The sequence below is a fragment of the Vipera berus genome (assembly GCF_964194415.1).
Source record: "Vipera berus genome assembly, chromosome: 1".
In the NCBI taxonomy this organism is placed as follows: domain Eukaryota; kingdom Metazoa; phylum Chordata; class Lepidosauria; order Squamata; family Viperidae; genus Vipera; species Vipera berus.
The window spans coordinates 92,808,689-92,830,222 of NC_138202.1; the positions used below are offsets into that span (position 1 = coordinate 92,808,689).

The window sequence follows — 21,534 nt, forward strand, 5'->3', positions numbered from 1 at the left end:
ACGCATGTGCGGGGGAACCTTTACCTTTATTATTCCCCAAAGCACATGGTGCTTACAAAACAATCTTAGCATGACTGTCAGACTTTAATTTATATGATTTCACTTAATATTCTAAATCACTTGTTATTCCATTTTCCCCCTTACTCTAGTTTCATAATTTCCTTTTATTGCCTTTCCTTTCACTTTCATTCTACTCAACATCTTCAATGTTTATTACTGTAATGGCATATTGTTGAACTGTGTGTCACAGTGATGAATTGCTGGTGAGAGAAAAGCATCTGGATTAAGCTTGGAGGCTGCTACTTGTTGGTCAAGAAGGAAGATGGCTTTGGCCAAGTTCAGTTCATAGGAATTTAATACTTTTGTCTATAACAAGGAACACATAATCCATGGGCATCATTTTATATTTTTATACTGAATAAGGATTAAAGGGCATCAATTTTAAGAGCAGACGAATGTAAAAAGCTACAGATACGTCAATTTTGACTGAAAATTTTATTCACAATAATTAGACTACAACACACACACACACACACACCACAAAAGCCACAAAAAAACTAGACATTGTAAGAAACCTAAATATACAAAGACATATTTTAACATTTCAGTTGTTCAGGAAGTTAAGTAAAAATTTTAAAACTAAATACCTTCCTTTTAAATAAATTCTTCCTGGAATGTATCCGCCAAATAGGTAGAATGTTAAAAAAATGGAGAACAAAAGATTCATGATCTCTTTGCACATCAAGTTGTTAATGTAAGAATTAGGATATTGGATAGTCTTTTTTTTAAGTTGGAAAAAATGACAATAAGTCTAGAAGAGTTACTTAAAAGTATCTAAAGGCATGAAAATCCATTGGCGCAATCCAATCTGAAGACAACTTATAGTTCTATATGCAAAGAAAATTTCTCCAACGACCTTCTCCAATGGTTTGACCTCTAGATGTTTTGGACTGAAAGTCCTGTGATCTAAGACAAAATTAAATGTGGGGAATGATAACCCAGCATGTATGGAAACTTTCAGTTTGGGAAACATTTACTGGCATGGAATGCAAAAGGAGACACATTCTGTAATTTACTCAGCATGTTGAGAGAAAATGATAGAAAATTCTATCCAGACTACCAAAGATATTGAACAGTATTGCCAAAGCAATCCTTAAGTCTAATGAAGGTTCCAATTACATGATAAACTAGAGGCCAGATGTGGCATTAAAAGCCTTTGCAAATTAAAATGGATTTTTAATTTCCACAATTACCATACATGGGGAAAGTGGCAGAGGAATTGTTAGTTTCACTCTTTTTGCTAAGAAATCAAAATTGTACGAAGGTTTATTTTCACTTTAGATTTACTGTTTCCTTTGATGGGCCCACTTTTGTGCCTACTGATGCATTTTCCTTCAAATTATTTTTGAGTTTTCTTAGCCCATCATTACGTTTCCAGGTTCTTGTTCTGATTCCTAGGAAACAAAGAATAAATCATGTTAAAGAGAGGGAAGAAAACAAAACAAAACACCAAAAGTATATTAATAAAACAAAAACTTAATTTTATTAATTTCCTGAATGTTAAAACATCTTTATTTAGCCTGATGCTCTCCAGCTGTGCTGGATTACAACTAACTGGTTGGCTGCAGATCATGTAGTTTTAGTTTAATACATATGGAGGGCATTAGATTACTGAAAGCTATAATTTTAAACTATAAAATAGGACAGAAGCACGGTAAACCCGAATTTCACAAAGTAATAATAGGAAAGAGATGTCCAGAAGAGCTGACAATCTATTAAATACAAGTTGAATGTTACATAGACTTAAAATGCATAAAATGTATGAAGTGTCCAGAGTGATATAAAAAATTACAAATTATGTACAGGTAGTCTTCGGTTTACGACCACAAGATTTTTGTTGCAAATCAAGAGAGTTGTTTAAGTGAGGTTCCCCCCCCCTCCCCACTTTATGGCATATCTTGCCAAGCTGTTAAGGGAATCACTGCAGTAGTTAAGTTAGGAACATGGTTGCAAAGTAAATCTGGCTTCCTCACTGACTATGCTTGTCAGAAGGTTGCAAAAGGTGATCACATGACCCAGGGACTCTGCAACTATCATAAATACCAAATACCAATAGCAAGCTACCAAGTTCCCCAAATTTTGATCATGTGATTATGGGAATCCTGCAATGGTCGGTCATAAGTCACTTCTTTTAAGTGTTGTTGTAACTATGATCTCCTACACATTAGATGGGTGTTGCCTAGAGGATGGCTTTTCAGTTATTTAATTTTAATTTAATTAATTTTATTAAATTTATATACCGCCCTTTCCCGAAGGACTCAGGGCGGTTTACAGGGCATTTTAAAATCACACCAATACAAAATACAAAAGTTAAAAAACAATTAAAAAGATTAAATTATCCCTGAAAATAAAAACCCGTTAGAAATTCTCAGCCTGGGCCGGAGAGCTCAAAGAGCCAAGTCTTCAGGTCCCGGTGGAATGAACGCAGGTCAGGGGCAGTCCTGAGCTCCATGGGCAGCTGGTTCCAGAGGGCAGGCGCACCCACAGAGAAGGCCCTCCCCCTGGGTGTTACCCGCCGGCAATCTTTTACATCTTTTATGCTACTTTTATCATATTTCAAAATTTTACTTTATAATTAGGAATCTCACCATTTAGATGAGAGTTCATCATCAGTGAGAGCTTTTTAAAACTGTTTGCAGTTGAATCAATTGATTCATGTATCGGTAGAGTTGCATAATAATAAAACTAAAGAAAGATGGAATAAGGCAAAACAAAAATGGTTCAGATTTTGGATTAAAACATTTTGACGACTGAGCATGCCAAATGTCTCTGGGTAAGGCTCAAAAATAGCCTGTGCCATAAAGTTTCATTAATATTATACTCTGCTCATGGTATATTCCAAAAATGGATTTCTTATTTTTGATGGCTTCCTTTTTCTGCACTTATCCTTTTACACGGGGGGAATGCAAATGAAATATTTTGCTGAAAGGAATGGCAAGTGTGCTGAATATAAATGATACAAAATAACAAAATTACAATAGCAGCTTGTGCAGGAGGGCAGACCTTCAAGGACTATTTCCTATGGTACACCATTACCGCCTCTTACAGAGGAGCGGCACAAATACACATCCAAAAATATTGACGCTTCTTACAATTCAAAGCATGTCTGGTGTGCTGCAACTTCTACATTGATCATTCACTTGCATGACTCTTGAAAAATACAATCACAGGAACCGCTGCTGGTGTCCTTTGTTATCTAATATTTAGTAGAAATAATTAACCACTTGAAGATAGCATTGTGTGGGGCTCTGATAACACTGTATTAAGCTTCTTTGAGCATGGGAAAGACTATATGCAACACTTTATCAAACAAAGTCCACAGGGAAAGCAGTAATTCTGCCTGGAAGAATGGCAGTTAACTCCACTGCTTTTATTTACATGTAGCAATAGCACTTACGACTTATATACCGCTTCACAGTGCTTTACAGCTCTCTCTAAGCAGTTTACAGAGTCAGCATATTTTACCCAACAATCTGGGTTTCTCATTTTATTGATCTTGGAAGGATGGATCAAACTGCCAAGTTAAACTAAAAGTTGATTTCAACAACCATTTTGTTAGACCTGCCATTCTGAGAGTTTGGAATAAAGATAAAGTAAGGTTTTCTACAAAAATGCCTCTTTGGGCATCCTCCCAGGAAGCCATTTTTAGAAAAGTGGTGGTGAAGCTGGACTGGTGGACTTATGGTAAAATAATATATTTTAATTGTAGTGAGCCTACCCTCAAATCTAAGGAAGAGCTAGAGTCAGAATGGCATGTCCTGATTATGTTATGCTTGAACAATGGGAGAATATGTGAATGAAAGGTTTAAAATTCACATTAAATTACAATTTAAAAGAATTTTTTTACAAGATGATGTATCGCTGGTATTTAACACCGGACTAGTTATCCAGAATGTATAAAAGTATTTCAAATGAATGTTGGGAATGTAAATGTAAAGAAGAGACCTTTTATCATTTATGGTGGACATTTGTTAAAGAAAAGAAATATTGAGTAAGATCCATACTCTAAAACAGAAAATTCTTAAAGTGGACATAAAGATAAAACCAGAAACTTTTCATTTGGGTTTAATGGAAAAAGACTTGGGGGGAAAAATTTGGAACTTTGATGTTATATATGTTGACAGCAGCAAGACTACTTTATGCACAAAAATGGAAGGACATTTCGATCCCCACAATGGACTAATGGCTGCAAAAGTTGATGGAGTTAGTGAGATGGCTAAACTTACTACTTTGATTAAAAAAAAACAACAAAAAAACCCCAAAACACTTTGTTTCTACTTGGAAACCACTTCTGGACTTTGTGCTTGAGGTGGAAAAAAAATGAAATTTTGATTTTGAATTTTACTGATTAGATAGATTTGTTGTTATAGAAATGGCTAGTTTATACCATTATATTAAAGTAAAAAGTTGAGGTTTGATATCACTGTTTTATTCTACTGCACCAGAGGTCAACACCTTCCCCCCCCCCCCGTCTTTTCTACACTTCTCCTTTCCTCTTTCCCTCCCTTATTTTTCTTACTATTTGCTTTTGCATTTTTGTGTTTTACATTATAAATTAATAAAAACTGTAAAAAAGGATCGAACTGCCGAACTGCTGGTAGCTGGCAGTCAGCACAAGTAGCCTGCAGTACTCTGCCACCCCCAAATGTGATTAATATTTTTAGAGGTGCAAGGATACTAAAGTCAAAGAAGAAAACTAGGAAAGGAAGGACTTCATTTTTCTTCACATAGTGGCCAACCAGATGCACCTTGAAATTCCACAAGCACTCCAGATGTTCCTGTTGTTTCTTAGCAAATGCTAATTCCTAGGGACTGTGAAATGCCATTTCTATGTGAATATGAGGGCTGACACTACCTTCTTTTGAAAGTAAATTCCACGCCTAAATTATACGTAATATGAAAAAGTAACTCCATATGTAATTCTTCATATATGCCTTTAATTTCCCCTTATATAAAGTGAACAAATAATGATGTTGCAACTGTTTTCAATATAGGTAGTCCTCGACGTATGATCACAACTGAGCCCAAAAGTTCTGTTGTTGACTGATTCACTGCAGGGGATAAGTTAGGAACATCTGGCTTCCCCATTCATTTTGCTTGTCCCAAGTTTGCAAAAGGTGATCACACGACCCCAGGACATAGCAATGGCCACACGTATGATGATGGGGATGCTACAAAGGTTGTAATGTGAAAAATGATCATATGTCACTTTTTTCAGTGCCGTTGTAACTTTGAATGGTCACTAAATGAACTGTCGTATGTTCATATGCAAGATTACCTGTATATATTTGGGCAAATTTCAAGAAAGCTACAATTTTATTTCAACCTCTTTCTTAATATGGGTTTCAACTATGTATCCAGTTGATGCTTTTATTGGGATTTCTTAAGGCAATGTTTCTCAACCTTTTCTCCACAACTGACCCCCCCCACCCCTTTAAATACCTTTTGTGGCTACGGATCACCAAGACTTTACTCAAGATTTAAATCATAACATTTTTTTCAAGCCTTTGCAGACCCTCTGTGATGATATCATGGTCCTCCAGGGGTCTGTGGACTACAGTTTGAGAATCACTGTTTTAAGGGATTAACTAAGAGACTATCTCTCTCCACATGTTTGTACCCATCCAATATGGTCTGGTAGGATGAGCATGCTTCAGGTTCCATAAGCTAAGGAATAATAACTGGCAGATTCCCAAAGGTAAGCCTTTTCTAACATAGTCGCTGTCCTCTGGAATATTCTCCCTCCAGAGATTGGGTTGATTTTGACCATGTTGACCTAAAGACCTTGTTCTTTGTCAATCCTCAGGCTGAGTGTGTGAAGGCTCCTGCCTCCTCGTTGCGCTAATAATTGATATATTTTTTTTTCTTGGCTGCTATGTTTTAATTTTTGTAGTCATATTTTTGAATTTTTTTGGTATTGTTTGCCACCCAAAGTCACATTGAGATATGATTTATATCAATCAATCAAACAAACAAACAAATGATATATCTACAACTAGATGATTATTATTATTATTATTATTATTATTATTATTATTATTATTATTATTATTATTATTATTATTTATTACATTTTTATACCGCCCTTCTCCCGAAGGACTCAGGGCGGTGAACAGGGCATATCTTAAAACTACAAAAATACAAAAGTTAAAAAAGAATTAAATTATTGCCCACAATAAAAACAATAAAATATATATATAAATATTAAAACCCTAAATGATTCCCCATCAGGCCAGGCCAGCTTGTTCAAATAAATGGGTCTTTAACCCGCGCCGGAAGGAGCGAAGATCCGGTGCCATCCGGAGCTCAACCGGCAGCTGGTTCCACAAAGCCGGAGCGCCCACAGAGAAGGCCCTCCCCCTGGGGGCCACCAGCCGACATTCTCTGACTGGAGGCACCCTGAGGAGGCCCTCTCTGTGGAAACGCACGGGGCGGAGGGGAGTCGACGCCAGCAGCAGGTGGTCCCCGAGGTATTCCGGACCCATGCCATGTAAGGACTTAAAAACCATCACTAAGACCTTGAACCTCACCCGGAAGACAACTGGTAACCAATGCAGCTCGCGGAGCAAAGGTGTAACATGGGAGTACCGGGAAACTCCCAAGACAACTCTCGCGGCCGCATTCTGTACCAGTTGGAGCCTCCGAGTGGTCTTCAAGGGAAGCCCCATGTAGAGAGCATTGCAATAGTCAAGACGAGAGGTCACGAGCGCACGAGGTCACGAGCGTACACAGGGCATCCCGGTCTAGATAGGGCTGCAACTGCCGCACCAGGCGAACCTGTGCGAAAGCCCCCCTGGTCACGGCTACTACATGATCTTCTAAGGTAAGCCGTGCATCCAGGAGGACTCCCAAGTTGCGAGCCCTATCTACGGGGGGTAAAGACTCACCCCCCATAGAAAGTGATGGAACGTTTTGAATGTCCCGGGATGCCGGAATGTACAGCCACTCAGTCTTGTCAGGGTTGAGTTGAAGTCTGTTCCTCCCCATCCAGACCCGAACTGCCTCCAGGCAACGGGACATCACAGCGAGGGCATCACTGGGGTGGTTTGGGGTCGAAATGAAAAGTTGGGTATCATCAGCATATTGATGATACCCAACTCCAAAACCACGAATGATCTCACCCAGCGGTTTCATGTAGATGTTGAACAGGAGAGGCGAGAGAACCGAACCCTGAGGAACTCCACAAACGAGAGACCTAGGGGCCGATCTCTGCCCCCCTGCCAACACCGACTGCGAACGTCCCAGGAGATAGGAGGAGAACCACTGCAAAACCGTGCCTCCCACTCCCAATCCCCTGAGACGCCGCAGCAGGATACCATGGTCGATGGTATCGAAAGCCGCCGAGAGGTCTAATAGGACCAGGACAGAGGAATATCCCCTATCCCGGGCCCTCCAGAGATCATTCACCAGAGCGACCAATGCCGTCTCCGTGCTGTACCCGGGCCTGAAACCCGATTGGTACGGGTCCAGATAATCCGCTTCATCCAGGGCCAGAGGGAGCTGATGCGCCACCACACTCTCAACAACCTTCACAAGAAAGCGAAGGTTGGAGACTGGACGAAAGTTGTTCAAGACAGCTGGGTCCAAGGCAGGCTTCTTGAGGAGAGGTCTCACCACCGCCTTCTTCAAGACGGTGGGGAAATTACCCTCACTCAAAGAAGCAGATATCACCGCCTGGAACCAGCCTCGTGTCCTCTCCCTGGCTGCATAAACCAGCCAGGAAGGGCACGGATCCAATAAACATGTGGTGGAGCTCAACCTCCCCATAATCCTGTCCACTTCATCAGGGGTCACAGAATCAAACTCCTCCCAGATAACATTGACAAGACCGCCCGTGTCCTGATCGTCAGACTCTGCCCAGCTGGAGTCCAAACCGGTCCGAATCCGAGCGATTTTATCCGACAGATGTTGACCAAACTCCTCGGCACGACCCTGCAAGGGATCCTCCCTCACCTCCTGATTAAGGAGGGAGCGAGTCACCCTAAACAGGGCGGCCGGGCGATTATCTGCGGACGCGATGAGGGCAGAGAAGTAATTGCACCTCGCTGCCCTCATCGCTGCGAGATAAGACCTAACATAGGTTCTTAACCGCAACCGGTCGGATTCGGATCGGCTGGATCTCCAGCAGCTCTCTAGGCCCCGTTTCCGACGCTTCATCTCCCGGAGCTCCGCGGAGAACCATGGAGCTCGATGGGATCTGCACCGGGTCAGGGGCCGCAGGGGTACAACTCGGTCCAGTGCCTCAGTGGCTGCCCTTTCCCAGGCTTCCACTAAGGCATCCGCCGAGCTGTGAGCGACGGAGGCAGGTGGGGATCCCAGCGCTGCCTGGAACCCGAGAGGGTCCATTAAGCATCTGGGGCGGTACCATCTAGTTGGTTCCGCATCCCCACGGTGGGGGGGTGGCAAAACGGAAGACCAGCCGCAGGAGGTGATGATCGGTCCATGACAGGGGCATAATAAATGGAGAGCCCCCACCAAGATCATCCAACCACCGTCCAGATAAAAAAACCAAGTCAAGGGTGTGGCCTCCCTCATGAGTTGGTTCAGAAATTACCTGCGTCAGGTCCATGGCCGTCATGGAAGCCATGAACTCCCGGGCTAACTCAGATGACCCTCCCAGGGATGGCAGATTGAAGTCACCCAAAACTAGAAGTTTGGGGAACTCAATCACCAAACCGGAGAGGACATCGAGTAGCACGGGCAGGGCTGCCGCTGTGTGACTAGGCGAAACGTACACCAGCAGCAAGCCCAACTGCGCCCCCGAACCAAACCTCAAAAAGAGAGACTCACACCCGACTATCTGAGGAACGGAGGTCTCCCGCGGACATAAGGTCTCCCTAATAACAGCCGCCACTCCCCCGCCCCTACCTTGAGCCCGAGGCCGGTGTAACGCTCGGAAACCTGGTGGGCAAAGGTCAACCAAAGGGACCCCACCCTCTGGACCCAACCAGGTCTCGGTGATACAAGCCAGGTCCGCATGCTCACCCTCCACCAGATCCCGCACAAGGGGAGCCTTATTAACCACGGACCTGGCATTCAGGTACACCAGCCGGAGCTCAGGAGGCTGCACATCCTCGCTCCCGGCACCTCGGGGAAGAACCAGAGGGTCGGAGCGCCTCACCGCTTGCAAACAGCGGAGACGGCCCTCCCGGTAACGATACGGCCCTCTGTCCATACGCCTGCTGCCATACCCCAGTGTCGTGGGAATCGGTAATCCCACGACCCGCTCCCGAGCCCCAGATGTAACCACAACCCGCTCCCCCCGAACGCCGTCAGACCCAGGCCTGGCCTGCAGCACGGTTGTATGGCCACCCCCCACAGCCAGACAACCACTACCCCCCACCCCCCTCTCCAACCCCCTAAAAAAATTGACTAAAAATTAACCAGGGGCCTCTTATTAAATTTATATCGAGAGCCCCTGGTCTTACCCGGCCATCTCTCAGGGTCCCAATAATTGGGCCCTTCATCGAGACTGGGGATAGAAAAGAAGGCGGGACGCACCCAGGAGAGGGGGGCACCCCTGAGGGCGAGCAAGTCCGTATCAGAATATCGGTGCATATAGTCCGAGCAAGTCCAGAGAGGGCAGATCAACATACACTTCTGCTTGCTTTAATACCTGTCTCCTTACTGAGGGGCTTTCAGTAAATAACCTATAGGTTTTTGTCTTTTTTTTTAAAAGAGGCTAAACTATCAAAAAATGTGTAACTACATTATCATAGCAAAGGATTGTAGAAATGACTAACTGAGTATGTCAATCTATAATTTTGGGCTTTCTATGTAGCTGTATGTTGCTTATATTTTGACATAATTATTGCAAATTATAAATTTTACACTTACCAGAGGTTACAGGTACTCTCAGTGCTTTATTATTTGATGCAACATCTCGTCTTAGGCGTTTGGCAGTCACCTGATCGTGCTGGTTTGTTAATCCATTGCTGGATGCAGAACTGAGGAAAAACATTTTTTTTTAAAAAAAGCTTGTTTTTAAGCACAATATTGTTGAGCCAGAATTCTGTGTTGGTTCTTTAGAGTTCATATAGTTGCTGGAACATTCAACAAATCCTGATGAAAGCTATGGGTATGTGAAAGTACTCTAGATTATCATAGCACTGCAATACAGCGCTATTAATATATTCAAATGGATCATATGCACACATTCACTGAGCACATGGGGAAGATTGCATGCAGGATTGGCTAAGCTAGTATTGGCAACTTTAGATTGGGGAAACTGGATATTGCACAGGATTATTTATCTACAGTGTCCATGTATCCATCCACCTACTTATCTACTATTCCTGGGAGAGGGAGGGAATATCTTAAATTCAGGGTTGTCTTCCTTTCAGATAAACAAACACATATTTCTCTCTATTTGGGGGAAAGTTGAGAGAAGATTTTAATTTTTTTCTAAGCATGCCAAACCCATTATAAGTGTTTATTTGTGTCTTCATCTAAAAGCCAACAAGTAACCTGTGTTTAACAAATGGCCTGTTTAGCAACCATCTGAAATGATGACAGTGCTGAAAAAGTAACTACACGACTGGTCCTCACACACTTACTAATATTGCAATGTCCCTGTGATTGAGGTTGGGTGTTTCACAATTAAAGGGATTTATGGCCATTGCAACATCTCACGGTCCTGCGATTGCCATCTGCGCACCCCATAGCCAGCTTCAAACAAGCAGTCAGTGAAGGAGTTAGCTGTAAACTCGCAAGTTATGGATACATGATGGCTCAAAACAACAGTGGGTGACGTGCTTAATGACTGTGGTGGTAGTGAGACCATAAGGTCATTGTGATCACATGATCTCCTGCTTAAGAACCAGGTCTCTTAGTGACGGAATTGGAAACACAGACAATATAGGCTGCAGGAAACTGTTCTGAATTCCTGAAAACAGGCAGCCAAATACTGTTGCATTTACTGCAAAAGACAGTTGCAGACTATGCTTATTTTGTTGCCCTCTCTTAGGAACAGCAAAATAAGTATAAGTTGGCAGGTATAAGTTACATTGGCAGAGTTTATTTTCCTTTTCTAAACATTCATTCTAGAAGGCACAGAAAGAACTGTGGCCAATGTGGTAAAGTATTAATAACAACAAAAAACTGTGTCACCGCAAAATTTTTACAAATAATAAGTTATGGAAAAAACAAAGCATGCATACGAACACTTTAGAAAATGTTAATTGCATCCCTTTGCTACATAGGTTTGCCAAGGAATAATTATCACCCATTTCCATATCATTTGCTCCAAAATAAGTGTGCACAGGAACATGGACTTAGTTGCATTAAATTTTATTCTACATGCCAGCCAAATCAATACTAATTAACCTGTCAAAGTTGTTTTAGACAGCACCAATTTATTGGACGTATTCAAAAAATGCTGCAAAACACTAGCAATGGGTTCAGGTAAAGGTGGGATGGCATTTCTAACAAAAGACAAGTGTCTTGGAACCCATACAGAAGAGTTCAATACAATTACTAACTCAATATTAACCATATAAAGCTTGTTGTATATACCACATCTAGAACCCTGAAGACTTAGAAAAAGGCAGGTTTTTTGATGGTAAACAATAGAAACTAAAAACATACTAGTAAGGTAAAGGTTCCCCCGCACATGCGTGCTAGTCGTTTACGACTCTAGGGGCCGGTGCTCATCTCCGTTTCAAAGCCGAAGAGCCAGTGCTTGTCCGAGGTCATGTGGCCGGCATGACTAGACGCCAAAGGCGCACGGAACACTGTTACCTTCCCACCAGAGTGGTCCCTATTTTTCTACTCGCATTTTTATGTGTTTTCGAACTGCTAGGTTGGCAGAAGCTGGGATGAGTACACGGCACTCGGGATTCGACCCGCCAAACTGCCGACCTTCTGATCAACAAGCTCAGCGTCCTAACCCACTGAGCCACCGCGTCCCTGTAAAAACATACTAAGACAGTATATATTGTACTTCATCTTATTTTTCCCACATCAGCATGTATGTCATAGGATGGGCCAAGAAACAATGACTGATCCAAAGTTATTTAGTGAAAGTTCATTCTCTGGCACAATTCTGGTCATTCTGGAAATTAAGACTAGTCTCTGAGGCTTTGGAAGTGGTATTGGGCCAGCCAGCATCTGAAATTGAGGGAAGCATGGATAAAATTTTTCGTGTAAATTCATGGATTGCAAGACAGAGGAAGTTACCCAGAGATGTGGTGGTCTATTTTACAAAGAGAGTAATTAGAGATGAAGTCATTCAAGCTGCTTATGATACTAAATTGGTAGTTGCTGAGCAAGAAGTCCTGGTTTTAAAAGAGATTCCTCCAAATATTTTAAGGAGAAAGAAAGATTTTGCATTTCTTACACAGGAACTTAAGAAATGTGATATCAAGTATAGATGGGAGATTCCAGTCGGACTGGTGGTGATGCACGAAGGTAAAAGACATCGTCTGGTTACTGTGGCCCAGGCACGTGATTTTTACAGCAACGTGTTAAAAGCAACCCCCCTATCACTTCTGGAAGCTGCAAAGGGATTTGGCGAGGGAAAGCCTCAAGATGTTGCAGATAGACAGACAGAGGAGAATGGTGTTGGAGGGGATCAAGTTACAGTTTCATCGGCTGTTGCTGGAGAGCAGAGGATGTTGCGCGCCGCCCTAAGACGAGCGAGACGAGAGCGAGAGCAAGACCAGCAGAAAGTCATGGAACCTCCAAAGTGTACTTACAGTGAAGCTGTGGGAGGGGCGCGGTCCAAAGAAGTTATAGGGGCCATGTCAGATGTGCTCCAAAAGCTTTGGGGCGTCAAGATTGGTGACTAAATTTCTAATTTAGAATGTCAGTGGATTAAATTCATCATAGAGGAGAAAGAAAGTTTTTCAATACTCAAAACAATTTAAGACTGATGTTATTTGGTTGCAAGAAATGTATATTAGGGTTATGGATCAAAAGTATTTATTGAATTTAAGATTGGGTACGCAAGCTCCTAATTAACAACAAGTTGATTTTTCTTAACTTACTACACATAAAGGGTACTTAATTGGATTATAAAATTTTTTAAATTTTTTATTTTTTTTTTCATTGGAGATTGGAATGGTGTTTTAGACGTATAGATGGAAAAAGCGGGGTTTTTTCTTTTTTTTTAAGCGTGTCATGAGTCATGCTAGATTGCCTAAATTTCTTTTTTATTTGAACTCAAGGATGATCTGGAATTGTGAGACATTTGGTGTGATATATGTAAGAACTATTTTTGATCATAGTTCAGTTTGGCTGGAGATTAATAAGGTTAATAGAGATAGGCGCTCTTGGCGCGTAACAGAATTTGTTTAGAAATTAGAGGTAAATACTAAATTAATATGAATAAGGATTGGGACTAAGAAATTTCATTTAGCATTTGAGTAAAGCTCCTTTTCTGTTTTCTTCTTTTTTTTATCTGTAATATTAATATTGTTTGTAATCATTTTACATGAGCTAGAGGGTGATAGAATTAATAGTTTATTGTAGATAGCATATGGATGCTTATGTTTGTTTTTCGCTTCTATACCCTGTATTTAGCTCTGGGAAGTCGGGGGGGGGAGGGGGGAATGGGGGAGAGGGATAGGGAGGGTTAGATAGGGGTGGGGGAGGGGGGATTGATAAAGTTAAAATGTACTGTAAAACTTTTTAAATAAAAAAAAAAGACTAGTCACTGAATGACCAAAACTGTGTCAGTGGAAATCTTCTTCCATTGGAACAGAAATAATCTTTCCAGTTAATCCTAATTTGTGATCCAATGGAAGATATTGGACACAATAAATACCAATTTCAGTACTAATTTAGCAAATTGACTTGAAGCATTATATACCTTAATAACGCCCTTTTTCTTGTAGCAGCAGATGTCATTGCCATATAAGAAGGCTTTGCACACATGGGATCTGGTTGTCTGTTTAACAACGAAGGAAGGCCAAGTCTGAAATTAAGAACAATAATAGTCATCACCCAAAATCTTATTTTTTTTAAAAAAACCTACCTTCTAAGATATTATTTAGTTTTCCAAACTAAATGAAATATACAGTATTGGCTTTAAATTTCAAAATTTTGTTAAGTGCTACCTCCGATAATCATTTTTATCAGAGGATTTCACCATGTTTTCTGCGTAAGCCTTAACTTAAACTAGAGATGCAAGGAATAGACTTTTTCAAACATGGGCCAAAAATTTCTCAGATAATATTGTAAATATGTCTTGTAAAGGCCATAAATAAGAGTACAAATGTCTTTGAATCAATGGGAGGTGGGAGGACGGATGTTTTTTTCCATACATTTGCTAAATTCAGGGACAGAAATAAAATTTACTCAATCAAGTTTTGTTTATCTGGATGCTTCCATTAGGGGTTGGCCTATTTAGTTCTGCCTTGGAAATTGCCACTTTAACATTAAGACAACAACAGAAATGTAAAAAAAACCCAAACAAACCTACAAACAAACAACAGCAACAAAAACCATCAGCACTGAAAAACTTTTACACAATCAGGGTATAAATGTGCACGTGGTTCATGTTAGAATCTGGTATTGTTGAACAACTGACAAAAGTCCAGTCATTACCAATTTGAAATCTTCTGGTTTTGCTGCTACTCTTCATCTTTCCCATACTTAGAGGAAAGAGCCATAGTGGCACAATGGTTAGAATGCAGTATTGCAGGCTAACGCTGCCAACTGCTAGCAGTTTGATCCTCACCAGCTCAAGGGTGACTCAGCCTTTCATACTTCCAAGGTTGATAAAATGAGGACCCAGATTGTTGGGGGCAATATGCTGACTCTGTAAGCATATTGAAGTGGTATTTAAGTCTATGTGCTATTGCTGGTTGCATGCTCAGTGAAAGGAACAAGGAGAGAGCAGCCTCTTTCATTCACTTTGCCCACTCAAGCTAGCAGTGTAGGCTATGCCAAAAGGAAATACAAGCATAAAAGGACTCTACTAAAACCAGTAAAGTAGGACCTGCAGCGCTATAAATTTTGTAATTTGGCCTTTTAATAAAATAGAGGTTTCAGATATTTTAGCTCTCTTGCCTGAATGTATTATTCACACCTCAGAATTCTAATGGAGGCAAATAAGTGTAAAACTAAAGGCAGGGATTTATAGTCGCATGTTAAAAAAGAAAAAGGGATGGAGATGAAAAAAGTAAAGACATTTTATATTTCATCTTCTACATAAAATACCTTTGTAAAACACTTCTGCTGTTGGCTGCTTCTGACTTGCTTCTGGCTGCATCTGAAGGAGAGTCTATACTGTCTGTGTTATTTTTACAAAGAATAGTTGAGTTCATGTGGCACTCTGGGGTGACATTATATGTAGCATCTTTGGTGCTACTCTGCTTTAATGGTTCCTGAATATGTGCCATGTGGCTCATTTCTTCAAGGGTTGCCGTATGCAGTACTTTTTTAATCATAATTCCTGTACAGAGAGTCTCCCCTGGCTTCTTGCAGACCTCGGGTGTATATGTAATGGGGCAGAAGGCTTTGCTGAGAGAATCCACCACAGGGTTAGGACATGTCTGGCTGTAATCTTGAAGACTTTGGGTTGTCAGAGGAGACGCCATCAATTTTCGCCTTGCTCTTTTGTGCAGTGGCATTCCATACTCTGCCTCACGTTGAACAGATGTCTTGACTTTCTCCACCGTAAGATTACGAGGCGTATCTAAGTTCAAGACAAGCAAAATCCCTGAAATATTTCCCTAGATATTCCCAGTTAAATCTTAAATAGCTGCTAAACAGTAAAAGCAGATGTGATAGAACAACCCTCCCTCTTGTTTGAACCTATAAGATACATGCACTAAGAATTGTTTAGTAAATACACACAATCCTCAACTTACATTCGTTTAGTGAGCATTTAAAGTCATGATGGTGCTGAGGGCAGACAAGAAGTAGCAGATGGAAATTTTTCAGAGAGAAACAACCTAGAACTAAGGAGAAATCTCCTGATAGAGAGAACAATTAATCAGTGGAATGGTTTGCCTCTAGAAGAGGTGGGTGCTCCATCACTGGAGGTTTTTAAAAAGAATGGACAGCCATTTGTGTAGGAAGGGTGTAGGAGAGGGGTAGGCAACCTCAGCTCTTTTATGACTCATGGACTTCAACTCCCAGATCTCCTCAGTCAGCATAGCTGACTCAGGAATTCTGGGAGTTGAAGTCCATGAGTCATAAAAGAGCTGAGGTTACCTACACTTGGTATAAGATATCCTACTTGAGCAGAGAGTTGGACTACAACACCTTCAAGGCCCCTTCTATCTCTGTTATACTGTATCTTTCTTTATCTGGAATTTGAGTCTGAAAAAGAATTTGCCTAATTTTGAGAGGAATCAATGCAGATTTAAGAAACTTATCCTCTTTTTCCCCATACTTCAATATTTTCTCAAAATATCCTTGCCATTATAATAAAAAAGCGGAATAATAGAACCGGCCTTGGGTATAATTATCTCATTTAGGACTTGGATAATTGCTTAACATTCTTCACCAATATTTTATAAGGATCGCAACAAGTTAAAATTATTCACATAACTAAGTGAAGTTTAGAATCCGAGTAAATACTAGAATTGTTATTATTAAAATACATAACAGTTTAAATGTTATTTTAAATTAGCTAGACCATATCTCACAATGATAATTCTCCAGTTACTATAGGATTTATTTGAGAGGCAAGGTGTTTATGTCCACAATATTTTCAAAGCTGACTTTCTATTAATTCTCTTGGGAGAGTCCTATATATTCTAATACTTGTTCGTGCACAACCTGCACATTCTCTTTCTGCAGTCATTTCACTTTCTCTCATTTCTTTTACTTTACTCTTTATCCATATCTAATTTTTGTCTAAGACATGCTTTTGATCTCTTCTGTGTTCAGAAATTCTCATTGTATTCTAATTCTCTCATTCTTGCAACATAAGCAATCAAAACAAGCACTGTTAAAACTATTTTTAATGTTTAAACCACATATTTCTAAACAAATATTTTTCAAAACTCACCATTCACTGTTGTGATTTGTGTTTAAGTCTCTGAATGGCCCAGCCATTTTTTCTGCACTGTTGTCTCATTATCACCTATCTATTCATCTCACCTAGCAGAATTATTTTTCCCCCAGATTAAACATTCATTCATTTCTTAAAACAAATTTCTGGCTGTTATCAATATTCCCTTGAATTTAACATGGAACTATCACGTATTCCTCACTTTAATATCTGCCAACAACAACACAGATAATCTAGGTAACAACAGATTCCCCCCCCCATTTGGATATATTTTAGCTGTTTCATTCATAATTAATTCTGCATGTATATTCCTTAACTGTATACAATCATATTGTCATTGTCATCCAGATCTTTCTCCTATTACTTAACAGACACAAAGTATTTCTTGTTTTGGTTGGTCCATCTATGCATCTTCTTTTTTCTACAGTACTAGTTATAATCTTCCATATAGCATGGTGGTTACTAAATAAGACCAAAATATTGATCTCTGCCATCTATCATGACTTCAGTCAATCAATTCTTTTACTAAAATAGAGAGGGCATAGGGTGTCATTTGCGAATTTGATGCATTCCTCTTTTATCCCCTCATCTAAATCATTTATGAATGTGTTGAAGATTCCTGGGCTTAAGATACCACCTTGGGGTGCCCTACAGCATGCTTTCCTCCATGTAGATATAATTCCATTGAGGATTACACATTGAGTGCTAGAACTGTTATATTTGGCTCAGCAAATGTGTGCGCTAGATAGAACATGCTGCATAGAAGGCATATATAAAAATAGCTGTGTTGGGGAAAGTTGTATTTTTCCCTTAACAAATATACAAAACAAATGACAAAGATGAGCTTTAAACTGATTTGCACATTCTTAGTTCTTTAATCAAATTTCAATTCACTCATGGCTTCCTTGCTGTAAAGAGGCCACTTTCAAGGCTTCTTTCATACTTTCAGCAGGGGGAAAAAATAGGCCTATTTTAGAAGGGATTTATATCTGTAACTGAGATAAAGTGGCCAAGTATATTTGCTTATTTAAATAAGCACAACCAACACAAGCTATGAAAAAGGTAACATTACCATACATAAAAACCAATATATTATTACAACCATACAGCACCATGGTGGTAAACAAACCAACTAATGCTCTCCAAAACATATTAAGTAAAAAGACCCTGTAGCCCAGGGGTCGGCAACCTTAAACACTCAAAGAGCCACTTGGACCCATTTCTCACAGAAAACATTGGGAGTCACAAAACCCTTTTGACATCTAAAATGAAGATAACACTGCACATATCCTTTTTTTACCTTTATGCTATGTATAAAAAAACTATAGTGTGTTGCATTTATGAAATCAATGAACTGCTACAAAGAAAACAAATTTTTATGCTGGAGAAAGAGGGGAAAAAACCCTTTCTCCTTCATCCCAACAGGTAAAAACAATTTTAATAGCTTATCTACCATCTTTAAATACAGCATAATTATCCCCATACTTCATCTCTTAATTAAAAAAAAATCAAAATATTTCATTAAACGTTCTTTACTAAAAGTCCAGTAAGGACAACATATATTCATATTCTCTCTTTCCTCTCCCTCTTTCTTTCTCTCTCTCCCTCTGTCTCTCTTTCTTTCCTCTCCCTCTCTCCCGTCCCTCTTTCTCTCCCTCTCTCCAATCTTCTGCTCATCTGGCCAGCTGGCCTCACGCTGTTCTCCAACAAGCTGACACACATTCTTATTAGGCTGGCTGTCTCCTGCCCTTGGTCTGCAACTCCTCTTCCCCCACTAAGTAAGTAAAATAATGTCTCTCTCTCTCTCTCTCTCTCTCTCTCTCTCTCTCTCTCTCTCTGTGTGTGTGTGTGTGTGTGTGTGTATGTGTGTGAGAGAGAGTTGCTGCTTTCTGCTGCTTCTTGCTTCCTGCAGAGACGCAGCAAGGGCAGGGAGCCCGCCCAATAAGCTTGTCAGAGAACAGCTTGAGGCCAGCTGGCCAGGTGAGCAGAAGATCGGAGAGAGAGAGAAGGGAAGCACAAGTGCCTCTCTCTGTCTCTGTCTCTGCAAATGGTGGAGGAGGACTGGGAGCCACAGTAGAAGGCTGAAAGTGCCACATGCGGCTCCAGAGCCGCAGGTTGCTGACCCGTGCTGTAGCCCAAGAAGAAAAAACAAAGATCATCTACAACATACAGTGTAAAGTCTATAACAACCACTATGTAGGACAGACAGGCAGAAAACTAGCAGAACATATTCATCAACACTGTCTAGTAGACAGAAGACACAATGAAGTTCCTTAATATCACAACACATGGACATATTCACCTATAGTTTCAATTGGGAAACTGCAAGCATCCCAGACCAATCCAAATCCAAAAATGCTAGGGAGTTCCTGGGAGCTTGGCATTTGGATAAATCAGTCATCAATGGACACACAGAAATAAATTATATTTACATGCCATTCAGACAACAAAAAACTATGAATGAATCAAAAAAGATCAGAACACATCCTTTCCAAATAGGCAACAGCTAGATAAAAAGGCTAAACCCAAACAATTAGGAGAAAGCAATACCCTAATCAAGGGTCTACCAAGGAAAAAAAGTACACCCTCATCTACCCTGGCAGGGAAAGATACCGTTTATAAACAGTAATAAGCTCAACTCACTAGCACTGATGATTTTACTTAGTTGGGTATGAAACATCTGCACGCAAAGAACCATCTCAACACCAAGGACTCCACAAACACTGCATCCTGGTGTTTTTTTTTTAAAAAAATTAATCTATTTATTCAATTTCTATAGCTATCCATCTCAAACAAGTGACTCTGGGCAGCAAACAATCATAAAACAATCAAAAATAGATACAACACAGTACAAAATTAAATATATATGGCAGCCAATAAAAAAAAGCCATTATAGATGTTGATATAGGCAGGAAATTAGGCTCTTCACACGCTCCCAGGCTCAGGTAGAAAGCTAAGTCTTCAGGGTTTACTGAAGGCCAACAGGGTTGGGGTCATGCTCATCTCTGAAGGGAGAATGCTCCAGAAAGCCTGAGCTTTAACAGAAAGGCATGTCTCCAAATCCCTGCTAGTTGACATTCCTTGGCTGATGGGATCCACAGCATGCTCAACCTGCCAGTTTTTTTTCTTCTTTACTAGGCAATGCATAGCCTTCTTAAAATATTGTTTTGAAAATTATACTGCTTAAATGCACTTTGCACAGCCAGATAAACCACTGAAATATATGGGCAGAATAGAATTACAGGTACAATACCTGAAATGTCAAGTTTAACATAAAGAACAAGGACCCTTAAGCAAATTGTAGAGGAGACAGAATAGATTTTTTTAAAAAAAAGAATAAAATTGTGGCAACCAGCCCTAGGACAAACAACTCTTACTTTAAACGTGATCTAGAAACAATGAATATGCAGAAGTCAATGCTATAGGGAAATTCAAGAACCTTTCTAGTAATTAAGATAATATATTTGATCTTAGTTATAAGGCCAAGAAGCAACAATGTCTTAAATTTTGACAAGCAGACTATTACATTACAGCAAAGTGGGAATGTCTGGGTTCTATAGAGCAGTTTGAATGAATCCAAATGGTCATTGTGACTATGCAACAGCACTCTGGCTACTTCCCCTGTTTATAAAAAGTTCAATTTACTGGAGATACCACTATCCCTCACCCCAAGTTAATAATTCAGATTAATGTATAACCAGAAACAGTGGAACTATTTCCCAGCTTTACACTACTAATCAGCAAAAACTGCCTTCTATTTACTTCCTAAAATCTGTATCAAAAAACCCCTAGAAAAGTCACTCTCTGTCTTGAATAGATGCTTTTCAAGGAAGATGTTTGCCCATATAATCCAATTAAATCTGTCAAAGAGTTAACTTTAAATATTTGAGAGATTTTAAAATATTAATTTATGGTGTGTCATAAATGGGTGTTTCAGGAAGAAGTGGTGGTTGGCAGCTCAATGGGCTGTGTTTATGGATTATAACAATGAAGGCTCTACTTTCATTAAAAAAATAAGTTTGTTTACTGTAAGGCATGGGCATTCTGCAAAATGCCCTAAGAGCAACTGGGAAGGAAATCTGTGAAAAAGAAAAACATTTTGGTGAGTGCCAAGTTTTAGAAGCTTTGCCAACACAAAGTACGGAAACCATTTTAAAATTAACAGTAAATGTAAGTGTTCAAACTATAAACCAGATAAGGAGATAAGCAGAAAATATTGCCAACAATATGCTGAACTTCATTGCAATGAGCCATATTTCAAACAGTACTAAAATACATTAATAAAAAACAGATTGCAAGGGTTTGCTGTAGCACAAATGGAAGCTAGTAAGAAAAAAAAATCCTAGGACTTTAAAAATGGCTACTTGGTGTCATATAAATCAAATCCGCAGCAAATACACTAAATGGAGTATCCTAAATTATCCTGCGATCAAATCTGGTCAAAATATTGGCGATAGAGCAACTTCTCCCCATCATTAAGTAGCCTTGTGGGATTGACTTTGTGTATT

At 40.1% G+C, this 21,534-nt stretch overlaps 1 protein-coding gene across 1 annotated transcript in view; it reads right to left on the minus strand.

Moving 5' to 3' along the window:
* Positions 1-213: 213 nt before the first annotated feature.
* The window catches only part of KIF18A (kinesin family member 18A), a gene marked incomplete at both ends in the record, with an annotated part of 53,584 nt that continues 32,263 nt past the window's right edge, over positions 214-21,534 (minus strand). Inside the window, 5 exons of the mRNA XM_081328707.1 lie at positions 214-366; positions 1,348-1,454; positions 9,898-10,007; positions 13,871-13,975; positions 15,223-15,700. Of these exons, the coding sequence (XP_081184833.1) occupies positions 214-366; positions 1,348-1,454; positions 9,898-10,007; positions 13,871-13,975; positions 15,223-15,700 (953 nt within the window). The remainder of the gene's footprint in view (positions 367-1,347; positions 1,455-9,897; positions 10,008-13,870; positions 13,976-15,222; positions 15,701-21,534) is intronic.